At 38.5% G+C, this 16,943-nt stretch overlaps 1 protein-coding gene across 2 annotated transcripts in view; it reads left to right on the top strand.

Moving 5' to 3' along the window:
* LOC104475586 (VPS10 domain-containing receptor SorCS1) overlaps nt 1-16,943 on the top strand; it is a 292,980-nt gene that overhangs the window by 184,457 nt on the left and 91,580 nt on the right. For both annotated transcript variants that reach the window (XM_086752150.1, XM_086752152.1), the window contains exon 5: nt 7,059-7,132. In XM_086752150.1, coding sequence (XP_086608276.1) covers nt 7,059-7,132 — 74 coding nt within the window. The remainder of the gene's footprint in view (nt 1-7,058; nt 7,133-16,943) is intronic.

The following is a 16,943-nucleotide window of genomic DNA, read 5'->3' as shown; positions in this document are numbered from 1 at the left end:
TGTGAGAGAAAGAGAGCGTTTTCTTTTCTTGAATATAAGAATACCTAAGTTGGTAAATCCAAACAACAAATAATCTTAGACTCCATGCCTTATCCATTTTAACTTGTTTAGGGGAAATTTCTTAAGTGAAAGGAAAGCAATGGGAACTACTAGCTTGCTCAAAGTATTTCCCTTATGTCACTTCCAGTATGCAATTTAAACCATCTTTTCTTTAGCCAAATTCTGAATTTCCGTGTGCATATTTTTTGCATTAGGTGAAATCAGTACATGAAATTGAATATTCTCATCAGCATGGGAAGCACATGGAACTACCATATGATTCAAGATCAGCATGGGAAGAAGCATCAGAAACAAATATTTAAGCAGAACATCCAATTCTTTTGAACACTGACTGATAAAACTTCATGGGCACTTTACGTCAGTCATATCTGCAGTAATTTGTATAGGCATTAAAAAGAAACTGAAGTTACAAGGGACTCCACATGTGACAGAAATCTTTGTCTGGGAAAATAAATCTCTTGAGAACAGAAGGAGTGATGGTAGATCTTGACTAGCATAATGCCCCCTCAACTGGCATTGTATCAGAGTTGGTGGGTCATTCAGATTCTTGGCAGTTAGTGTGAGTAACCTTGCTTTCAAAGACAGATGTTAAATGAGGAAATGTTTGTCTGTCATCTTGGGCGATATATCTATTACTGTGAGTGCAAGTTTTTGGTATGGTGAGTTTGAATTTGCAGGTAGCAGAGTTACCCACTTGCTCTGGGGAGCACAGAGCTTGTTGGAACTCAGGAAGAATAGGGACTGGTCTCTTTAAGACAGGATTGCACTTACTAACAGCATCTGATTGATGTCTTGCTTTCTTACTCATCAGGTTCAGCAGCCAAATAAACAATTCAGCCGCGTCAGAAAAGCTAGATTTTTGGCTGGGAAAATCTCAGGGAAAGTCCAGTGTTTGTAAGGGAAACAAGTTGTGCACAGTGCAATTTTATTAAAGTGCATGTCCAGGTGCAATACTTCATGAAACTGCTAACAACTCATTTTATTTTTCCCAAAGATGTGGGACAGAAGATCTCAATTTCGTAATTCAGTCAAACCCAGATAGATAAGCAGGGTCCTGTAGGTCACAATCTCGTACCGTTGGTGATTTCATCAGAACAAATCAAATTTGTCTGATGCCTAGAGAACATTAGGCCCTCAAAGCTCATACTTTTGTGCTTGTTTTGGAGTTTTTAAAATGCATATAGACTAATAATAAAAATACAAAGCCAAATAAGAGTGCCAGTAAATTAGAGAGATGAATCCTCAGTTAGTGTAATATGTTTTAGCTCCATAAAAGTGAGTGAAAGTCTGATGTTTTATAGCACTTGTGACTCCCACACAATCCCTTTAAGAGAAGTGTTTTAAGGATGAATCTGTATATTAGACATTAAAGTTTCTTTATAGTTTTTCAGTGGAGATATGCAACCATTATCTATAAAATGGTGAGAAGATTGTGTTCTTTACAGTAAATATTTGTTTATTAGAGACATTGCTCACTAAGACATGTCCATTGGAAGAGGTATTGAAGGAGTTGGTTACCTTCTGAATCCTTTTTTGATAGTGCAGTTATATAAGCTATGTATAACATATATATATATATATGGTTTATATTTATAATGTAGAAGTTAATACCAACTTTGTTGATACTAATGCTGGTGTTCAAATGTGATAGTATTTCAGAGACTTATAAAGCATAAGAAACTAATGAACAATGAATCAATGGTATCTAAATATTTCCTGAGTCCTGTGAATTATGGAAAGCTGTTTTTGGAGCCAGTGTAATGTGGAAATAGGCAGAACTGTTGTTTTGTTTTATCTGACATTTCCAGCAGTAGCCATGTTCTAGAGGCAAGTACAAAACTCGAATTGCTGTGCTACTTCGTGGATGAAAACTGAAAGTATTATAAATAATATCGGGAAATAATCTAATTTTCACCATTCTGAATAGTGAAATCTTTTCATGAAGTATCTTTATGGGGAAAACCTGGCCTTTTCACTTACCTGCACTTTTAATTTCCTTATATTTATAATATTGCTCTGGCAATCTTTGTTGCGTAAACACTGCTACAAGAGAGTATTTCTACTCTAAAGAGCTTAGAAATCTGAGTGAAGGGAAGATGTGGAGAGGGTACAGTACTTGAGCGAACCAGGGGAGAATAAAATAGATCTAGTCAAACAATGGAAGGGGCCAGAGTACTTTCACAGCTGTGAACCTGCACACGGGTAGATTGTGAAACAATAGAAGTGTTCGTTTTATGCAGTACAGGGCAGAAGGGCAAAGAAAGATGTGTGGCAGAATGTATTCAGAACCATCAAAAAAAATAGAAGCTAAGATCTTAAGAGCTTTCTGCTTTGGAGAGATTTTTCAGAGCTGAAGTAAAGAAAAATGTAAAGTTCTTTTTTCTCTTACCTTGTACACGCATCTAGAAATGATATTGCAGTCTAGATCAGTTGAGTCAAATAAAATTCAGTTATTCTTTATGGAACATTTTGGAAAAAATGCATTTTTCCCCTACATTTTCTGGAATTTAGTTTTTTTTTTTATAGTGCAAACTGTCAAACTATATTAAATAAACTGGTTGGGTTTGACTAATTTCAGTTAAATATTTTACTTTCACTAAAAATTTATACATACAGGTTCTTCCTCTTCATCAAAGGCTTTGTTTTTTAACTACAAACATTTCCAAAACATTTTTTTTTCTTCTGCATTCTCATTGGATTGCAGGAAAGTTATCCTTAGCTTATAAATATATCTATATATTAAAGAATGTTTTGACTGTCTCAAATTAGAAAATGTTATCAATGAATATAGCCCAAAATGAAAAAAAAAATTACTCAAGTCTAAAATTAGTACTGGAAAGATCAGGAAATTAGAGGTGTAGGAGAAGATTACATGGCAACTATATCCTCCTGTTGCCCAGACCTCTCAAAGAATTTAAAGATGAAGCTTACCCTATCACTGTGAAGTACATGAGCAGCTCTTATGCTCCTCACACAGGCTGGGAAACAAATAACGGAGAGGGGGAAGTAGCATACAGATACTGTTTGGTGTAGGTAAGGAAAGAAGTTCAGTTTTCAGATGTCAGCTTTCCCTACTCCAGAAGACAGTAGTGTCATGTTGTAAGCAGGGTCTTTCTATAGCTGGGGGATTGTGCTGCGGTTTGGAGGGTTTGTTTGAATCCCTACTCAGCCTTAGAAGATATTTGTAACCTTGGGACAGCCTTTCCTTTTCCCTTACATTTCCCTTTTCCCATCTAAAAGAGGTAGTTGGTAGGTTTCTACTTCACAGAATATTAGGATTTTAAAAATCAAACCAAAGCAAAACCAGAGTGTTATGATTGTTAAATGCTCAGTTATCGCACAGAAAAATAAATACACCGAAGAAAATTATTCCCTGATGAACAAGAGTCAAATTTTGGGAGATCAATACAAGATTTGTACTTCATAACAGGTTTGTCTCAGTGAAAACAAAAATGTCAGATTGCTACTTGGCCCTCAGATGAGAACATACATTGAAATTATAATAAGTTCATTTTCTATTTGTGGTTGAAGAAGTGGTGGAGCAAAGAACATTGTCTAATTTCAGTCTAATAATGAAAATTGTCATCAGATGGCAGTGCTTGTCAAAGAAAATAAAATGTAATCTCTGAAGGGACTGCATGCACAAGTCTGTCACAATAAGTCCCAGGAGAGAGAGGGCTTTTATAACAACAACAAAATATGATGCTGGGTTTAAAAAATATCCATGCAGGTACTGTAATTGCTAAATGGGGAAAAATAATCCCAGCTGTATCATAATTGATACTTGACAAAAACCTTGCTTCCAAATATTTCTTTTTTTTTGTAGTCCAGCTAAATAAACTCAATTTAAAATGAATAATACTTAGAATATGATATCTGAAAAAATCCTCACTGCAAAGGATCTTTTTTTTTTTTCTTTTTTTTTTTTCTTAGGAGAGTAATACATAAGGTGGGGAATTCCCCCTTTGCTAAAGATACATTAGTGCTGCTTGTGCTACCCTGAGTCAGTTAAGGGTGAGATTGGTGCTGAGATAATGGCAAAAGAGGAAAATCCTTCTAAAGCCTGGTTATTGAAGTCTCTTATCAAAGACAATGAGAGCTTTGGGCATGGGTTCCCAAGGGAGCTGATATTTCACTTTGAGAGCTGCTACCTTTTCTCACATGCTGTCTCCAGCTCACTGAGCACTGGCTTCTAATTTGAGAGGCCAGTCCTGACAGTCGAATTGCTATATCCATCTCCTCCCTTTGAAACAAACTTAGTCTTGCATTTCTCCACTTTTTGCCTGACTCATGTCTCATTCAGGGCATACACTGAGAGAAAGCAGGGCTCCCTGGATGCCGTGCAGCATCGCAGCTTCTGCTCTTCTACGAGAGTCGCTGGATGTTCCGAAGACTTGTGCTAAAAGAGCCAGAGGAAAGCTGTGGCTCTGGGGCTGTTCAACTGCCTGGCACTGCAGTGGGATTGCAGCCATGGAGGAGGATGCTGCACAAGCACAGAGAAAACTTTGAAGGCTGGGTTTAACTCATTCAGGATACTGAATTAATAATAATAATATCATCAGCAAGTTCAGAGAGGGAATAACCTGCCAAGAGTTGTGCTGAGAGAAATAGAGAGGGAGTAGGGTGAGAGATACAAAAGGGGGAAAACAAGGTGTACTGTGATGAATTCAACCATCTGAACATCAGTGTCCCCAGAAAGCTTACATCCTATATATCCCTGATCTGGAAATAGAGGTGTTCGCTAAGTTATTTGGGTTGCTCCCTGTTTTTAATTAAAGGATCATAGAATCATAGAATAGTTTGAATTGGGAGGGACATGTAGTCAAAGCTCATCTAGTCCAATGCCCTTTGCAATCTTCAACCAGATCAGGTTGCTCAGAGCCCCATCCAACCTGGCCTTGAATGTTTCAAGGGACGGGGTGCCTACCACCTCTCTGGGCAACCTGTTCCCGTGTTTCAGCACCCTCGTTGTAAAAAATTTCTTCCTTATATCTACTCTAAATCTACCCTTTTTTAGTTTAAAACCAGTACACCTTGTCGTATCATAATAAGCCCTGCTAAAAAGTTTGTCTCCTGAACTTCATTAAAACTTAAATTACTGGTATGTCAAAGGCACATTTCTTGGCATGGAAAAAACTACTTTGCCATGAAAGGGAAAGCATTGACATTGGAAAGATAGATTGACAGTAGCTTATTGTTATTATGTTTTTACCTCTGTTGCAATTACAAAAGCAGGTCTAGAAATGGATTTTGAATGTGAAGGGGAAAAATACTTCCTGTAATGGTAAAGTTCTTGATTAGGTGACCTCAAAGCACTTTACAAAAGTCATTGTTAAATGGCCCAAAAGATTTTCTTTAATTTTCAAATATGAAGGTTTCCCTTATAGTTAGGTTCCCTCAAAGTTTCAAATAAAAATGTTTCTAGAATCTTCTACATAAGGAAAAATAACAGACTCACCACTGATGTTTTAGAAGTGGATGCATTTCTATCCACAAAGCTATACTGTTTTTCCTTTCCTTACCCTCATTATCTTCTATCCCCTCTGCCTTCTTCCCTCCTGTTTGGCAATGTTCCAGAGAAAGGGAGATAAAAAAAGAGGTGAATTTTCAGGTTTCCTATTTTAAAGTAGACCTCAACGTGTGCATTAGGAATGTAATACAGACTAGGAAGTAGATCTTGAAGTTTCTTACATCTCAGTCTCATGATTCTTAAAATACATTCAAATAATCTTTCTGATCAACCCAAAGCTTTAAATCATCATCTCTCCTTCTCAGTCATTGTCTCAGGCATCTATCTTTCTCTTCCTTGCCAATCCACTACCACTACTTATTAAAAAAAAAAAAAATGAAGTGGTCATGTTTTGCACGTAAGGATTCAGATTGTTTGCTTTTTCTGTAAGATCTCTAAAGTGGTGTCCTGAAAAGGCAGATCATAGTTCAGAAAAGGGGTCTAACATCTTCCTTGACAGAAAAGGGGGACTGACTAAGTCTATCAAGCAAGGGAACGAGGGAAAATGGGATGAATCTGAAAAAAAAATTATAGGGCTGACTGCCTCTCAGTGCTTCCCCATGAGACGTTTGAAGTGAAATAAAGCAAAAGAAAGACAGAAGTCAAGTGATCCTCCCCTTTACTGTCCTTCCGAGAACTACCTGATGGCAGCGTTTACGGAGAGCAGCTGTTTGTAAGTGCTCTCTAACAGTAACATTTGTATGTCATTGCACAATTATGTGCCAAAGTATTTATAATACCTGTAACATGCATTTTCGCTGACCTTTCTCAGTCTGGTTTGGTATTTATCATAGAAAGGTTTTCTGAAATGATTGATTGATTTGAATATTGTTTGTGTAACCAGACTAGGAGAAGGTGTCATGTTGTTTGCAGGAGAAGCACAGGAGCAAATTGAGAATTGTGGGTTTCCATGGTACAAGTAACTTTCACTATTTAAACTCATTCAGTCCTGCAAGAGAAATCTGGACGTGTTAGAGCTCTTTTTTGGTGCTAGATTGAGCAACCTCTCTAGGGACGGCTGCTGGTAACTGGAAAGACCTTCCAACATAATATCAAGGCAGGCAAGTCTGTGTATCTGTTGTCAGAGCTAGGCCAGGATATCAAACTGCTGTATTACACTGTACGTTTGGTGTCCACCACAAATTTATAAAAGTAAAAGGCAGCTTTCTCATACTGCATGATTTTATGACCTGAGAGTGCAACAAAGAGCTATACTGATGCATTTTCAGTCATGGCAGGTCATTGAGTGTACCCATACAGTGATTCCTCAGGTAGTACCAATTGTGTCCCATGTCACACAGCTCAGTATTACCTTTGCCAACAAAAGGCACTGCAGACACTTTTCAGCTGCCTCATATGTGTCCCTTTGGGACTGGAGGAAGTAAAAGACCAAGTCGCTATGTCAAAAGTGATACAGGCTTCTTCAGATTAATTTCTCTATTATCTTCGTGGTTTACTGTGATTTATGACTGTTTGTTTTTGTCCCCAGTTATTCAGTTCAGTGGAGTTTGGCAGAAGATGGCTGCTTCTTCATGAGGGAGTTGCACCAAACAGGTTCTATTGGTAAGAGCAAAAAAACCTCTTTCTCCTTTCCTAGGAAAAGCTTCCCCATACATACAGACATGTTGAAATGGGAGCTTGAAGGCGACGTGGCTGAATGTATCCTGCACTGCTGGTTCATTGTGATTAACTTTTGAACTGTATGAAAGGGGTATTATTCCTCCTGTTATGTGTTTATACAGCACTTGAAAGTGGGGTGTTTGATCGGAGGATGATACGCAACTGAAATATACTGAATAATAGTCTGACGAAAGCACTGATTTGGTAGGGTAGAGTTCTGCAATTTCCTGTGAACATTTTGAGTTCAAATGTAACTCTGTTCAGTGTAAGCTTGTTTGCTTTTGCACTAAATGCAAAGAAGATATCAATCTGATCCCGCTACCAGTGAAGGCCAAAGACTGAAGTTTTGGAGTCTTTGAGGATACTAGCATTTCTGCCATGGGAAACAGTGGACAACTTCTAGTGGCTGGTATTATGCTTTTAACTACTGTTAGACCTACTTCAGTCCTTGAAAGTGAGCAAGTTAATGACCATTGAACTAGACACAGACAATTCTTCATTATGAGCTTAAATCACTGTGCAATATTGCTTCTAAGCAGCCGTGCAAGATTTCTAGTCAGATTTCAAGCTGTAGGGATTAGCCATGTGTAAGTTCTCTTGCTGAATCTTTGAATGTCAATTGATTACAGCAATAGCAAAACACATTGCAGGTTTGGTGCCAAAGTTACCATAAAGAAGTACCATATCTCTTTGTCACTGATGCAAGATTAATTCTTTGCTGCATTAACTTATGCCATACAATTTGTATCTAAATTTACTTAAGGCCATAGCCTACATGCTTATGATGGAATCTGAGCATCTCACAAATGTTAATATATGGAGTGTCTGTAATAAATTATTTAACTTCAGATTCAAGCACTTGTAGCGGCCACAACCACTGAAAAAAAAAACAACCCTGGATGCAGGTCCAAACTTTATTCTGCAGTTCTTTGCTACTAGCAAATATATTTGTATTTTTTTCTCATCTTCAGTTGTATTCATCTTCATCATTCATCTCATCTTCAGATTTACCCAGTGATTCTGATGTACTGATTCTCTTCTCATGATTCTGATTGTAGGCAGATCTATTTGCATTTGCTTTCCATAGCAGTGATTTGCATACCCAGTGTAAAGGTTGGTAACCACACTTGCAGTAAAATACTTACTTAAAACACTTCCATGCTTTCAAGCAATAGCAATTAGTGTAACTTCTACTTATATGGAAAAGGAAGCTGAGAAATGAAGGACACACTGGACTGTTTTCCTTCAAATATGGTTTTCATAGTCTAAATCAAAGATAAATTAAATTTTTTATGTTTCGGCTTACTCCTCTTTTTGCTTACACTGGTGTAAATCTGTGAGAATTCTCATCAGCTCTTTATGGAGGCAGTAGTTCACCTGTGAACAGAAGTTGGCTCATGTCTTATGAATCTGGCCTTTAAAAGAGAAGCTTTCAATAAAACAGTCATCTTGAAATCAGGAGGACCTGAACCATATGATTAAAATGAGGACCCATCCCCTGCCCCAGTAGTTTCTAAACTATAAGTTTGTGCTAAAACCACAGGTTTTGAAAATATTAAAGATTCAGGGGTGGTTCAGTCAAATATTTTCTTTTAATTTATGAAAGAAATAAGAGCTCTAGGTCAAATTTACTTCCAAAGTTGAATTTATGTTTGGTCAGCAAAGGATATACCAGAGATTTTTGTTTGCTACTCCTGCTTTTTAATCCTTTCTCAGAACCTGTGTTAGCTGAAGCTTTTGCAAACTAAATTCTATTTTTAACTCAAACTTGGTTTTGTGTGAGCACCTGTATAGACAAGCACATATATATTTATCACTCCTATTTCTTTCTTACAGGACTCCTAACAGGGTTTCAAAGTGTCATATGCAAACCTTGTTTTTTTTTTCTGGACTAATAAAAGCAGAAAGTCCTAGAAATCTGGGGACCCAGTCTTTGAGAGATCCAGCAAAATTGTACTCACTGAAGAGGGTCAGCGAGCTGGAAAGAACGTCCCTGTTCCTGGATCCCTGTGTCCTGTACTACACTCAAAACCTTTTGAAGTTTCCCATCATTACTTGCACTAGTGTTTTATTATGCATCGAGCTGATAGATGCTTGCAATAAGAGTAATGATGAAAATGATTATTTTCCCTTTCCATGGAGCTCAAACTTTGAAGGCCTCTTAGAACCTAACAAATAAGAGAACTCAGACTGGGAGCTTCAAAGGCAAAGAATAAGTTGAAAAGATGAAAAGATGTTCCAACCACCCATCTAAATCCCTACAGCCATAAACAAAACATGAAACTGCAAGCCTGTATTTTCACCTTGAACAAAATGTCCCTTGCATAACACATCTCAGTGTAAGCTAGATTGTACTTCTACTATCAAAAGTAAAAATAGTACAACTTGTGGAGACAGTGTTGCATCTCATTCTGGCCTATTTGTTATGATCACCATCACAAAATAATACTGTAGCTGCAATATATGGACACTATCTGTCCTCTAAACCATCCATAGTAGAAAACACAGCTTGTGCTTGTGTGATTGAGAACATGTATGCCACAGAGAGCACTGGGCTTTTATATGCATTTCCATTTCTGTGCTGCCAAGTACCTGACCACAAAACAGGCACTGAAGTGCTGAATCAGGAGGGCAGCCCTTTGCACTCGGAGCATGGCCACGGCTGACTGAAAAAGGGAACTGGGACATAAGAGGGTGCAGATGTACAGCTGAAATCCAGACTCCTGCAGCAACATCTCTGTAGCCAGTGCTGGTGTACAAATTGGGTAGAACCTTACTCAGTGCACTGTGGGGTTTTTTTATTACTTTAAAAAAAAAATAATTATTATACGTTTTGGCTTGGAAATACGCAGAATCTAATCAACCTGAAAAGTCAGAAGACTGACTTCCAGTTATTCTTAAGAGCAGACAGGAATAATGAAGGAAAATGTCCCAAAGGTACAGTTTTTCAAGGAAAGCAGACTGTGGGGATACTCTCCTGTTCCTGACACTTTCTCCAAACCAAATGGTTTTGAAGGGATCAATCAGAACACAGCTGTATTGTGCAGAGGATGAGGCCTGTAATATCTGTGGAGACGGAGGGCTATTTTCCTATATCTAAGGAAAGCTGAGGAATTGCTTTAATGCAGACTGCTTCCAGGACTATCTAAACTGGGATTCTTCTAAGATCAGGAAGACACAAAGCAAAGCCTTTGGCATCAGGCCCTCTTGAGGCTGCATTTACTTAATGCTGCTTATTTTGACAGGGAAGGAACATCTGGAAGACTTTCAAATCCATTTAAAAGTCTTTAATGGTTGATGAAAGCAAAGATGTATTTTCCTGATTGTTCACTGATATTTTAATTACCGTTTCACTCTGTCATAGTGGTCTTCTAAATAGTTTATGGGTCACTCAAGTCTCGTGAATAAACATCACTGAGCTTGCTAGTTTTAGTCTTGAAAAAGATTCTGCTGGCAAATGGTGTCAGAGAAGCTGTAGTGTCTTTTACAGCTGCATTTCTTCTATCTGTTTCCAAGAGAATTTTCTTTATTTGCTTATTTTTGGCTGCTCTGTGAAACACCACCTCCTACTACCACCCCAGAGAAATTTAAACCCCAGAAGAACAACATTAAAGCAATCTGCTGATGCCTACTGCATAACTCTGATAAAACTGTGTAGAGACAACTCAGCTCCTTGTAGCTCATATGTATTTTGTATCCTTGCATCCTCTATTTCATTAAGAGGAGTCATTAACATGAAAATAGAATCTTTGTTTTTTCACAGCTCCTCTGTTCCCCCTTCTCATTCTTCCACCTGCAGCTCTAAGTGATACCCTGACATCTATACTTGTGATGAAAGAGATTGTAATGCCACTCTGTGGAGGAAGATATCAGGTGGGGGATGATTAGATAAACTGAAACCTTTAAAATGAGAGGTGACTGGAGTTTTCTCATTTTAAATTAAAAAAAAAATGTAAAAAAGGAAAAAAGGATCTGTAATTCTCTACCTCATTAAAAGGTTGTAGGACACATTTGTGATGTATAGGCTTTAGTGATGGGCTCTGCTAAAACCGAGATCTCTAATAATTGCTGTAATTTGTGTATCATCACATACCTGTTTGCATAATCTAGGTATATTGAGGAAAGCATAGTCAACGCAGAGAGTCAACCATATGTGTCTGATGGAAACATAAAAGAATCCACACTCCATATAACATGGCTTATTGCCAATAGCATGGTGTTTACTAATGTGGTTGATGTTAGAGGAAAAGAATGCAGTAGATGCTAGTTAGAAGAGTTGGTTAAATGCTTATCTTAATACTTCTGGGTTTATTTTTGTGATATTTGCTGATTTTCAGCATACATTCCTATGGTGGAATTTTGCTGGGAAGGATGCTGGTTTGCAGTGAACATGAACACAATTGGTGAGTCAGTCATACTGGGAATTACTTTACTTTTTTTCCTGCTTTTTTAAAGTGGTGTGGTCATCCAGTCAAAGTTCAATAGTGATACCTTGTGACTTGCAAGTCCAAAAATTCATGACCAGTAGTTGCAAAAAAACCCCTAGTCAAAGTGCATATAGTTCAGTATGGCCAAAATATATATGCCTAAATTGCTTATTAAAAGCTAGGTTTTTATTCTGGTCCTCAGACAGTCATGTCTTCAACCAGAAATTATTTTGTGAAAGTAAGTCAAGGTATCACAGTTAGAGCTGGCCCTAAAAAACAATAAAGATGTTAAAAGCTCATTAAAATGTCTGCAAAATTTAATGTTTTTTAAATCAAAATCAGACGTTTTCTGAAAAGATTCTCAGCTAATTCTAATCATAACCTAATCTTGAAAAACTTGAGGGGTGGAGAGGGGGAAGGAGAAATAAAGCCAAAGTGTCTTAAAAACTAGCATATAAAGAACAATAGAAAAGCCCAGCTAGTAAATTGTATCATCAAGTTATAATCAATAACTGTATTAGTTCTATTGTGGTTTGGAGGGGTTTTTTTGTTTGTGTTTACTCCTTTGGGTATTGCATTCAAACAAGTAAGTAGGAGAAACACAACAGAAATAGCACTCTGTACTTCAAGGAGATCAGAGAGCTTTAATGATGACAAAGCTGGAGCACCTCTCCTATGAAGGAACGCTGAGAGAGTTGGGGTTGTTCAGCCTGGAGAAGAGGAAGCTCCAGGGAGACCTTATGGCAACCTTTCAACACCTAAAGGAGGCTTACAAGAAAAATAGAGACTCTACTGGTACAGGGACCATAGTCATAGAACAAGGGGAAACAGTTTTAAACTTAAATAGAGTAGATTTATATTAGATATGAGGAAGATATTTTTTACTATGAAGGTGGTGAGACACTTGCCCAGATAATTTGTGAATGCCTCATCCCTGGAAGTTTTCAAGGTCAGGATGGATGGGCCAGGATGTTCAAGATCAAGGTGTCTCTGCACATGGCAGGGGGTCAGGCTAGGTTATCTTTAAAGGTCCATTCCAACCCAAACCATTCTGTGATTCTAAGGTGACTGTCTTAATTAGACAAAAAATAAAGCTCAGGGCTTTCATGCAGTAGTAACAGATTGATTAGAAGTAAAACATATCATAATATATCTAATTTCTAGTAGGGTCATGTGTCCACAATGTTAATGATTCCCTGAAGAAATTACAGGAGATATGTCATTTTAGTAAGAAATGTTGCTGTGTCTCTACTCTGACTTGTTTTTTTTCTGAGTATGAGAAGAAGAAAATGGATGCAAACATTGTGAAAAAGCAGCCAACCAACCTTTCCTCTCAAACAATACAAAAATATGCACACACACTGAAAGGAAGAAAAAGATAAACCGGTAAGCAGCTGGGAGGACAGATGAGTAGATAGGGCTATATTTGTGTATCTTTTATGAGCAGTGGCAAAGAAAGTTAATCTTCAGAGTAGAATTATAGAGTATATATATATTTCCTTTCCCAGAGGAGGCTAGAGACTGTATTTTAAAAGCTCTGACTGTGTTCATTGGAGCAGTTGAAAGAGCTGAAAATCAAGGGAAAAAAAGTGTCAAAGCCCTGTTAAAAACTTCATTATATTTAAGCAGTTGGAGCAAGCTGGGCGAGCTGTCCCAGTGTTCTTGTCAGATCTTGGCTTGGTGAGATTTGCACGCCCACCCAGGTGGGCTGAGGCAATTTAAATAGCACGGTATCTGGGCTGTTTACAAATGGTGCTGTGTGTTGCAGAACACGACCTTTTGATCACTGCAGGACAACTGCTGGAGGCTGATAGGGAAGATGCCAGTCAAAGGGCACTGACAGCCTGTCCAGAAAATCATCCACTTGATCTAACACACAAGCCTACCCAATAAATTGAAGTGTACTAGAAAGTTAATTAAAAATATGTGTATTTAATAGCTTAAATATGGTGGAGATGGGTACATACCAGGGCGGCACATGACAATTTTCAGGATATCTGAATTTAGCAACTGACTGATGGGGAATAGCAAGAGTAGTGAATTTCACTTGATTTTAATTTTTTTTTATTTTTTTTCTTTCTTTTTTGTTTTTCCTTTTTCTGAGTTGAACACCACACGTTTGCTTGCAATTCAAGTTTGGCTTTTGCAGAAAGTCAGACTGACAGTCCAAGCCTCTATAACACAGGCTGCTATTACCTTGCTAATATTTTTAGGCAGCTTCATGGCTGCCAGCCTAAACATACAGATGAGCTGCAGCAAACACCACTTCCAGGGACCTGAGTGAAGAGCAAATCTGCAACTTTGCCTTTCCTTGGCCCTTACCATGCTGCTGCTAACATTACTGGTGGTGAGTAACACACGTTAGAGCACTTTGTCACCATGCAGTGCCCCTGACGTTTACCATTTCCTCACCAGAAAGGTCAGTGTTAGATCCTGCCCAGCCAGAGTGCAAGGAAGCATGCTCTCAGTTGGTAGTGTTCAGTAAAGATCCTGCTGGCATTTCCAAGGATTTAGTGAAAACCTCTGCTTACAGTTCTCAGACAGCTGGACACTGATGTAGCTCTATCTTTTTGCTACAAATGAAGGCTGAAATCTCTCAGATTTATCTTGGGAATTAAGATTTTATCCTGTCTGGCTTTTAGAGATACAAACTTGCCAGCCCCATGTGGGTCAGCAAGGACAGAAAAAAAAGACAGGGAGCATCCTCTTCCTGTTCCTGTTAAAAGCTAATTTAGACTCTTTGGATTTATGATAACTTTTAGTTCTTAAGAAACTGAGATCCAAAACAGATGTCTTTCTTCCCTGGACAAGGCTGAGAAAGTTGCCCAAAGTCACATAGCAGAGGTTGATATCACACTGGTTCTCTGAGTCTATAATAACCAGATCCTCTGGTCCCAGGAGCCTCTTGAGAGAATTTGTTACTCATAATCAATTAAAAGCAAGTCAGAGCAAAATATAACTCCTCAGGCCCAAATCCTTAGTTTGGCAGAGTTCTACCATGTGAGAGAAAGTATTCTGAACTCTATTTGATTATCACGAAGACTCTAAAAATGGGGTAAAATAGTAACTTGAATGTTATCGTAAAAGGCATAACTGAATAGAATCTTATGCATTTACCGGACTCTGCCCCTTGCCCCCCTTAGAGTGGGGAATAGGGAGAGGAGGTATATTCCTGAACAAGCCTTTTGGCTTTGAGAAGCCCCATTCTGATCGATGAATAGGTTAGTGTATTTTGCTTTTCCAAATTCAGCTGATTTATCTTTAAAAAATCACACAGAGATAACTTTACAAATGAATACAGACTCCCATGACCTCTAACTTCTCTTCCATCATCCACTTCCCCCCATGAAATATCTGCAGAAGTAGGCAGGCATCCATATACCAGGTTCAAAAGCTTGATTTGGGGGTTACTGAGTAGCAGAAGCCTGCAGTGCTGTGCAGGACCCTGGAACATGTCAGTCTCCAACAGACACTGGTCTAAAAAGCTGATTTCTCTGTATGCAACTATAAAATGCAGCCCTTGAGAGAATGGGGAAGTTGCATAGTAAAGTTAAAGTTAGCTGTGAATTTGTCTAGATCTATGTCAGGAAGGTTTCTCTGCTATTTTCTGTTGTATGTTTAATGAGCAGCGTACTGTGTTACCAGAGTTGACTTTGCACTCTTGCTCTAAATGACTTCCTGACCTTCTCTGGAGTGTGCTGACTGGGCCACAGCACTAGAAGATGCTAGAAACGTGTCTTAACACAGTGGGAAACCATGATCCTATTAGTCTGTACCAGCAGAGAAGCAGTAAATCAGGAAGATTTGGCCCGTTATTTCAGGGAGCTGAGTTCAGAAGCCGTAACTAGAGGGTGCCTTCCTCCTTCTCTCCCTTCAAGCCAGTATGATGTCTTAAGTTTCCTGCAATATGTGAAAAAGATATGTAGGACAGGAGGACTATCTTAAAATGAGGATCTGATCCCGGTAACTGAATTTTATCCATTTAGTTCAGATCCTCATTTTAAGATATCCCTCCCACACAGAGTTACCAGCAATAGATACCTACCTCCCTGAGAATTCACATCCATCTATTTCAGAGTTTTAGCCGAGTTTCATCTCTGGAGCTTCCCATGGAGAGCTGTGGTGTTACTGCAGTGGGGGAGAAGGCATGGTTGCTTCTGTCCTCGAAGCTGTGGGTTATGTGGACATCATGGGGTGGAAAGCTGTGGATAATCCTGCTCTAGGGTTGCAAAAAATGATTGTGATTTTGCAACCTGGAAGTCACACCACTACCCCTATTTACCTACTCATCTATTTCAGAGTTTGCTGCAACTACCACCTGCTTTTCTGGGTCAGTGTTGTGAGGTGGCACAACTAGGAGGAGTTGGGTTTTGCTCGCTGCACTGCTATTTTCCATTGGTTCTAGAGAAAAGGTGACAAACTGAGTAAAGCATACCGTACGATGGATTTGGCCCAGTGGCTGCTAGTTAAATTGCACAAAATTGTATCACTTTGTCTAATTGGACAAGGTGGAAAAGTATAGTGCAGAGAGGTAGCAGGGAAAAATCTAATTAGATGATTGTTGGGGGAAATTTCTTGGCCAAGTATAAAGAAATAAAGTGCTGATTTATGCCTGTCTGGAATCTGGCCCTTTGTTTCTAAAACATGTTAGGGAGAGTAAGATGGTTAAGAGATGTTAAAGCTAGAAATCAATCTTTAAAGTACGTTAAACGAATAATAAAATCTGTAAAACTTCACATAATAGGGATTGAACTAAAGAAACCACAAGAATTTCATCCCACATTAAGCTCCCTGGGGCAAATTCCCTGACCTCTGCAAGCCAAAAAGGAACAGAGACTATCTGCAAAGTCCTCATGGAGTCAATATAGTAGTAAAAGATAAAAGAGCCTGAAGGACTCCTAGGCTCTATTTTTGTCTCTGCCACATAACAGCTTTGTGATCTTGGTCAAATCAATGAGGTCCCTGTGCTCTTGACTAATCAGTGGAGTTTATCTATAAAGCCCAGAAAAAAAAAATTTCCTCAACCCCTATTTCTAACTTGGTCTACTGGTCTTGTACTTTTCCATAGGTCTTGAACAAATCAGTATCATGCAGGGAAGGTTACTTAAAGGTTGATTGTCAAGTACTTCTGTATCTTTGGACAAAGCTCCCTGTTCAGTGCTACATGTTACTATTTTTATGAATGGCAATTAAGATTTAGAGCGTTATAGAAGCATCAGTGGAACCAAAACATTGATGCTACTGAGGACTCCATGAACGTCATCCACTGTTGTTGTTTTCATTCTGTCCTTTAAAACAAAAACAAAACCCTGCTTGTCACTAAGTTA

The sequence above is a fragment of the Chlamydotis macqueenii genome, chromosome 7 (genome assembly GCF_036417535.1).
Source record: "Chlamydotis macqueenii isolate bChlMac1 chromosome 7, bChlMac1.mat, whole genome shotgun sequence".
NCBI classification, from domain to species: domain Eukaryota; kingdom Metazoa; phylum Chordata; class Aves; order Otidiformes; family Otididae; genus Chlamydotis; species Chlamydotis macqueenii.
This window is presented reverse-complemented; position numbering and strand designations above follow the sequence as displayed.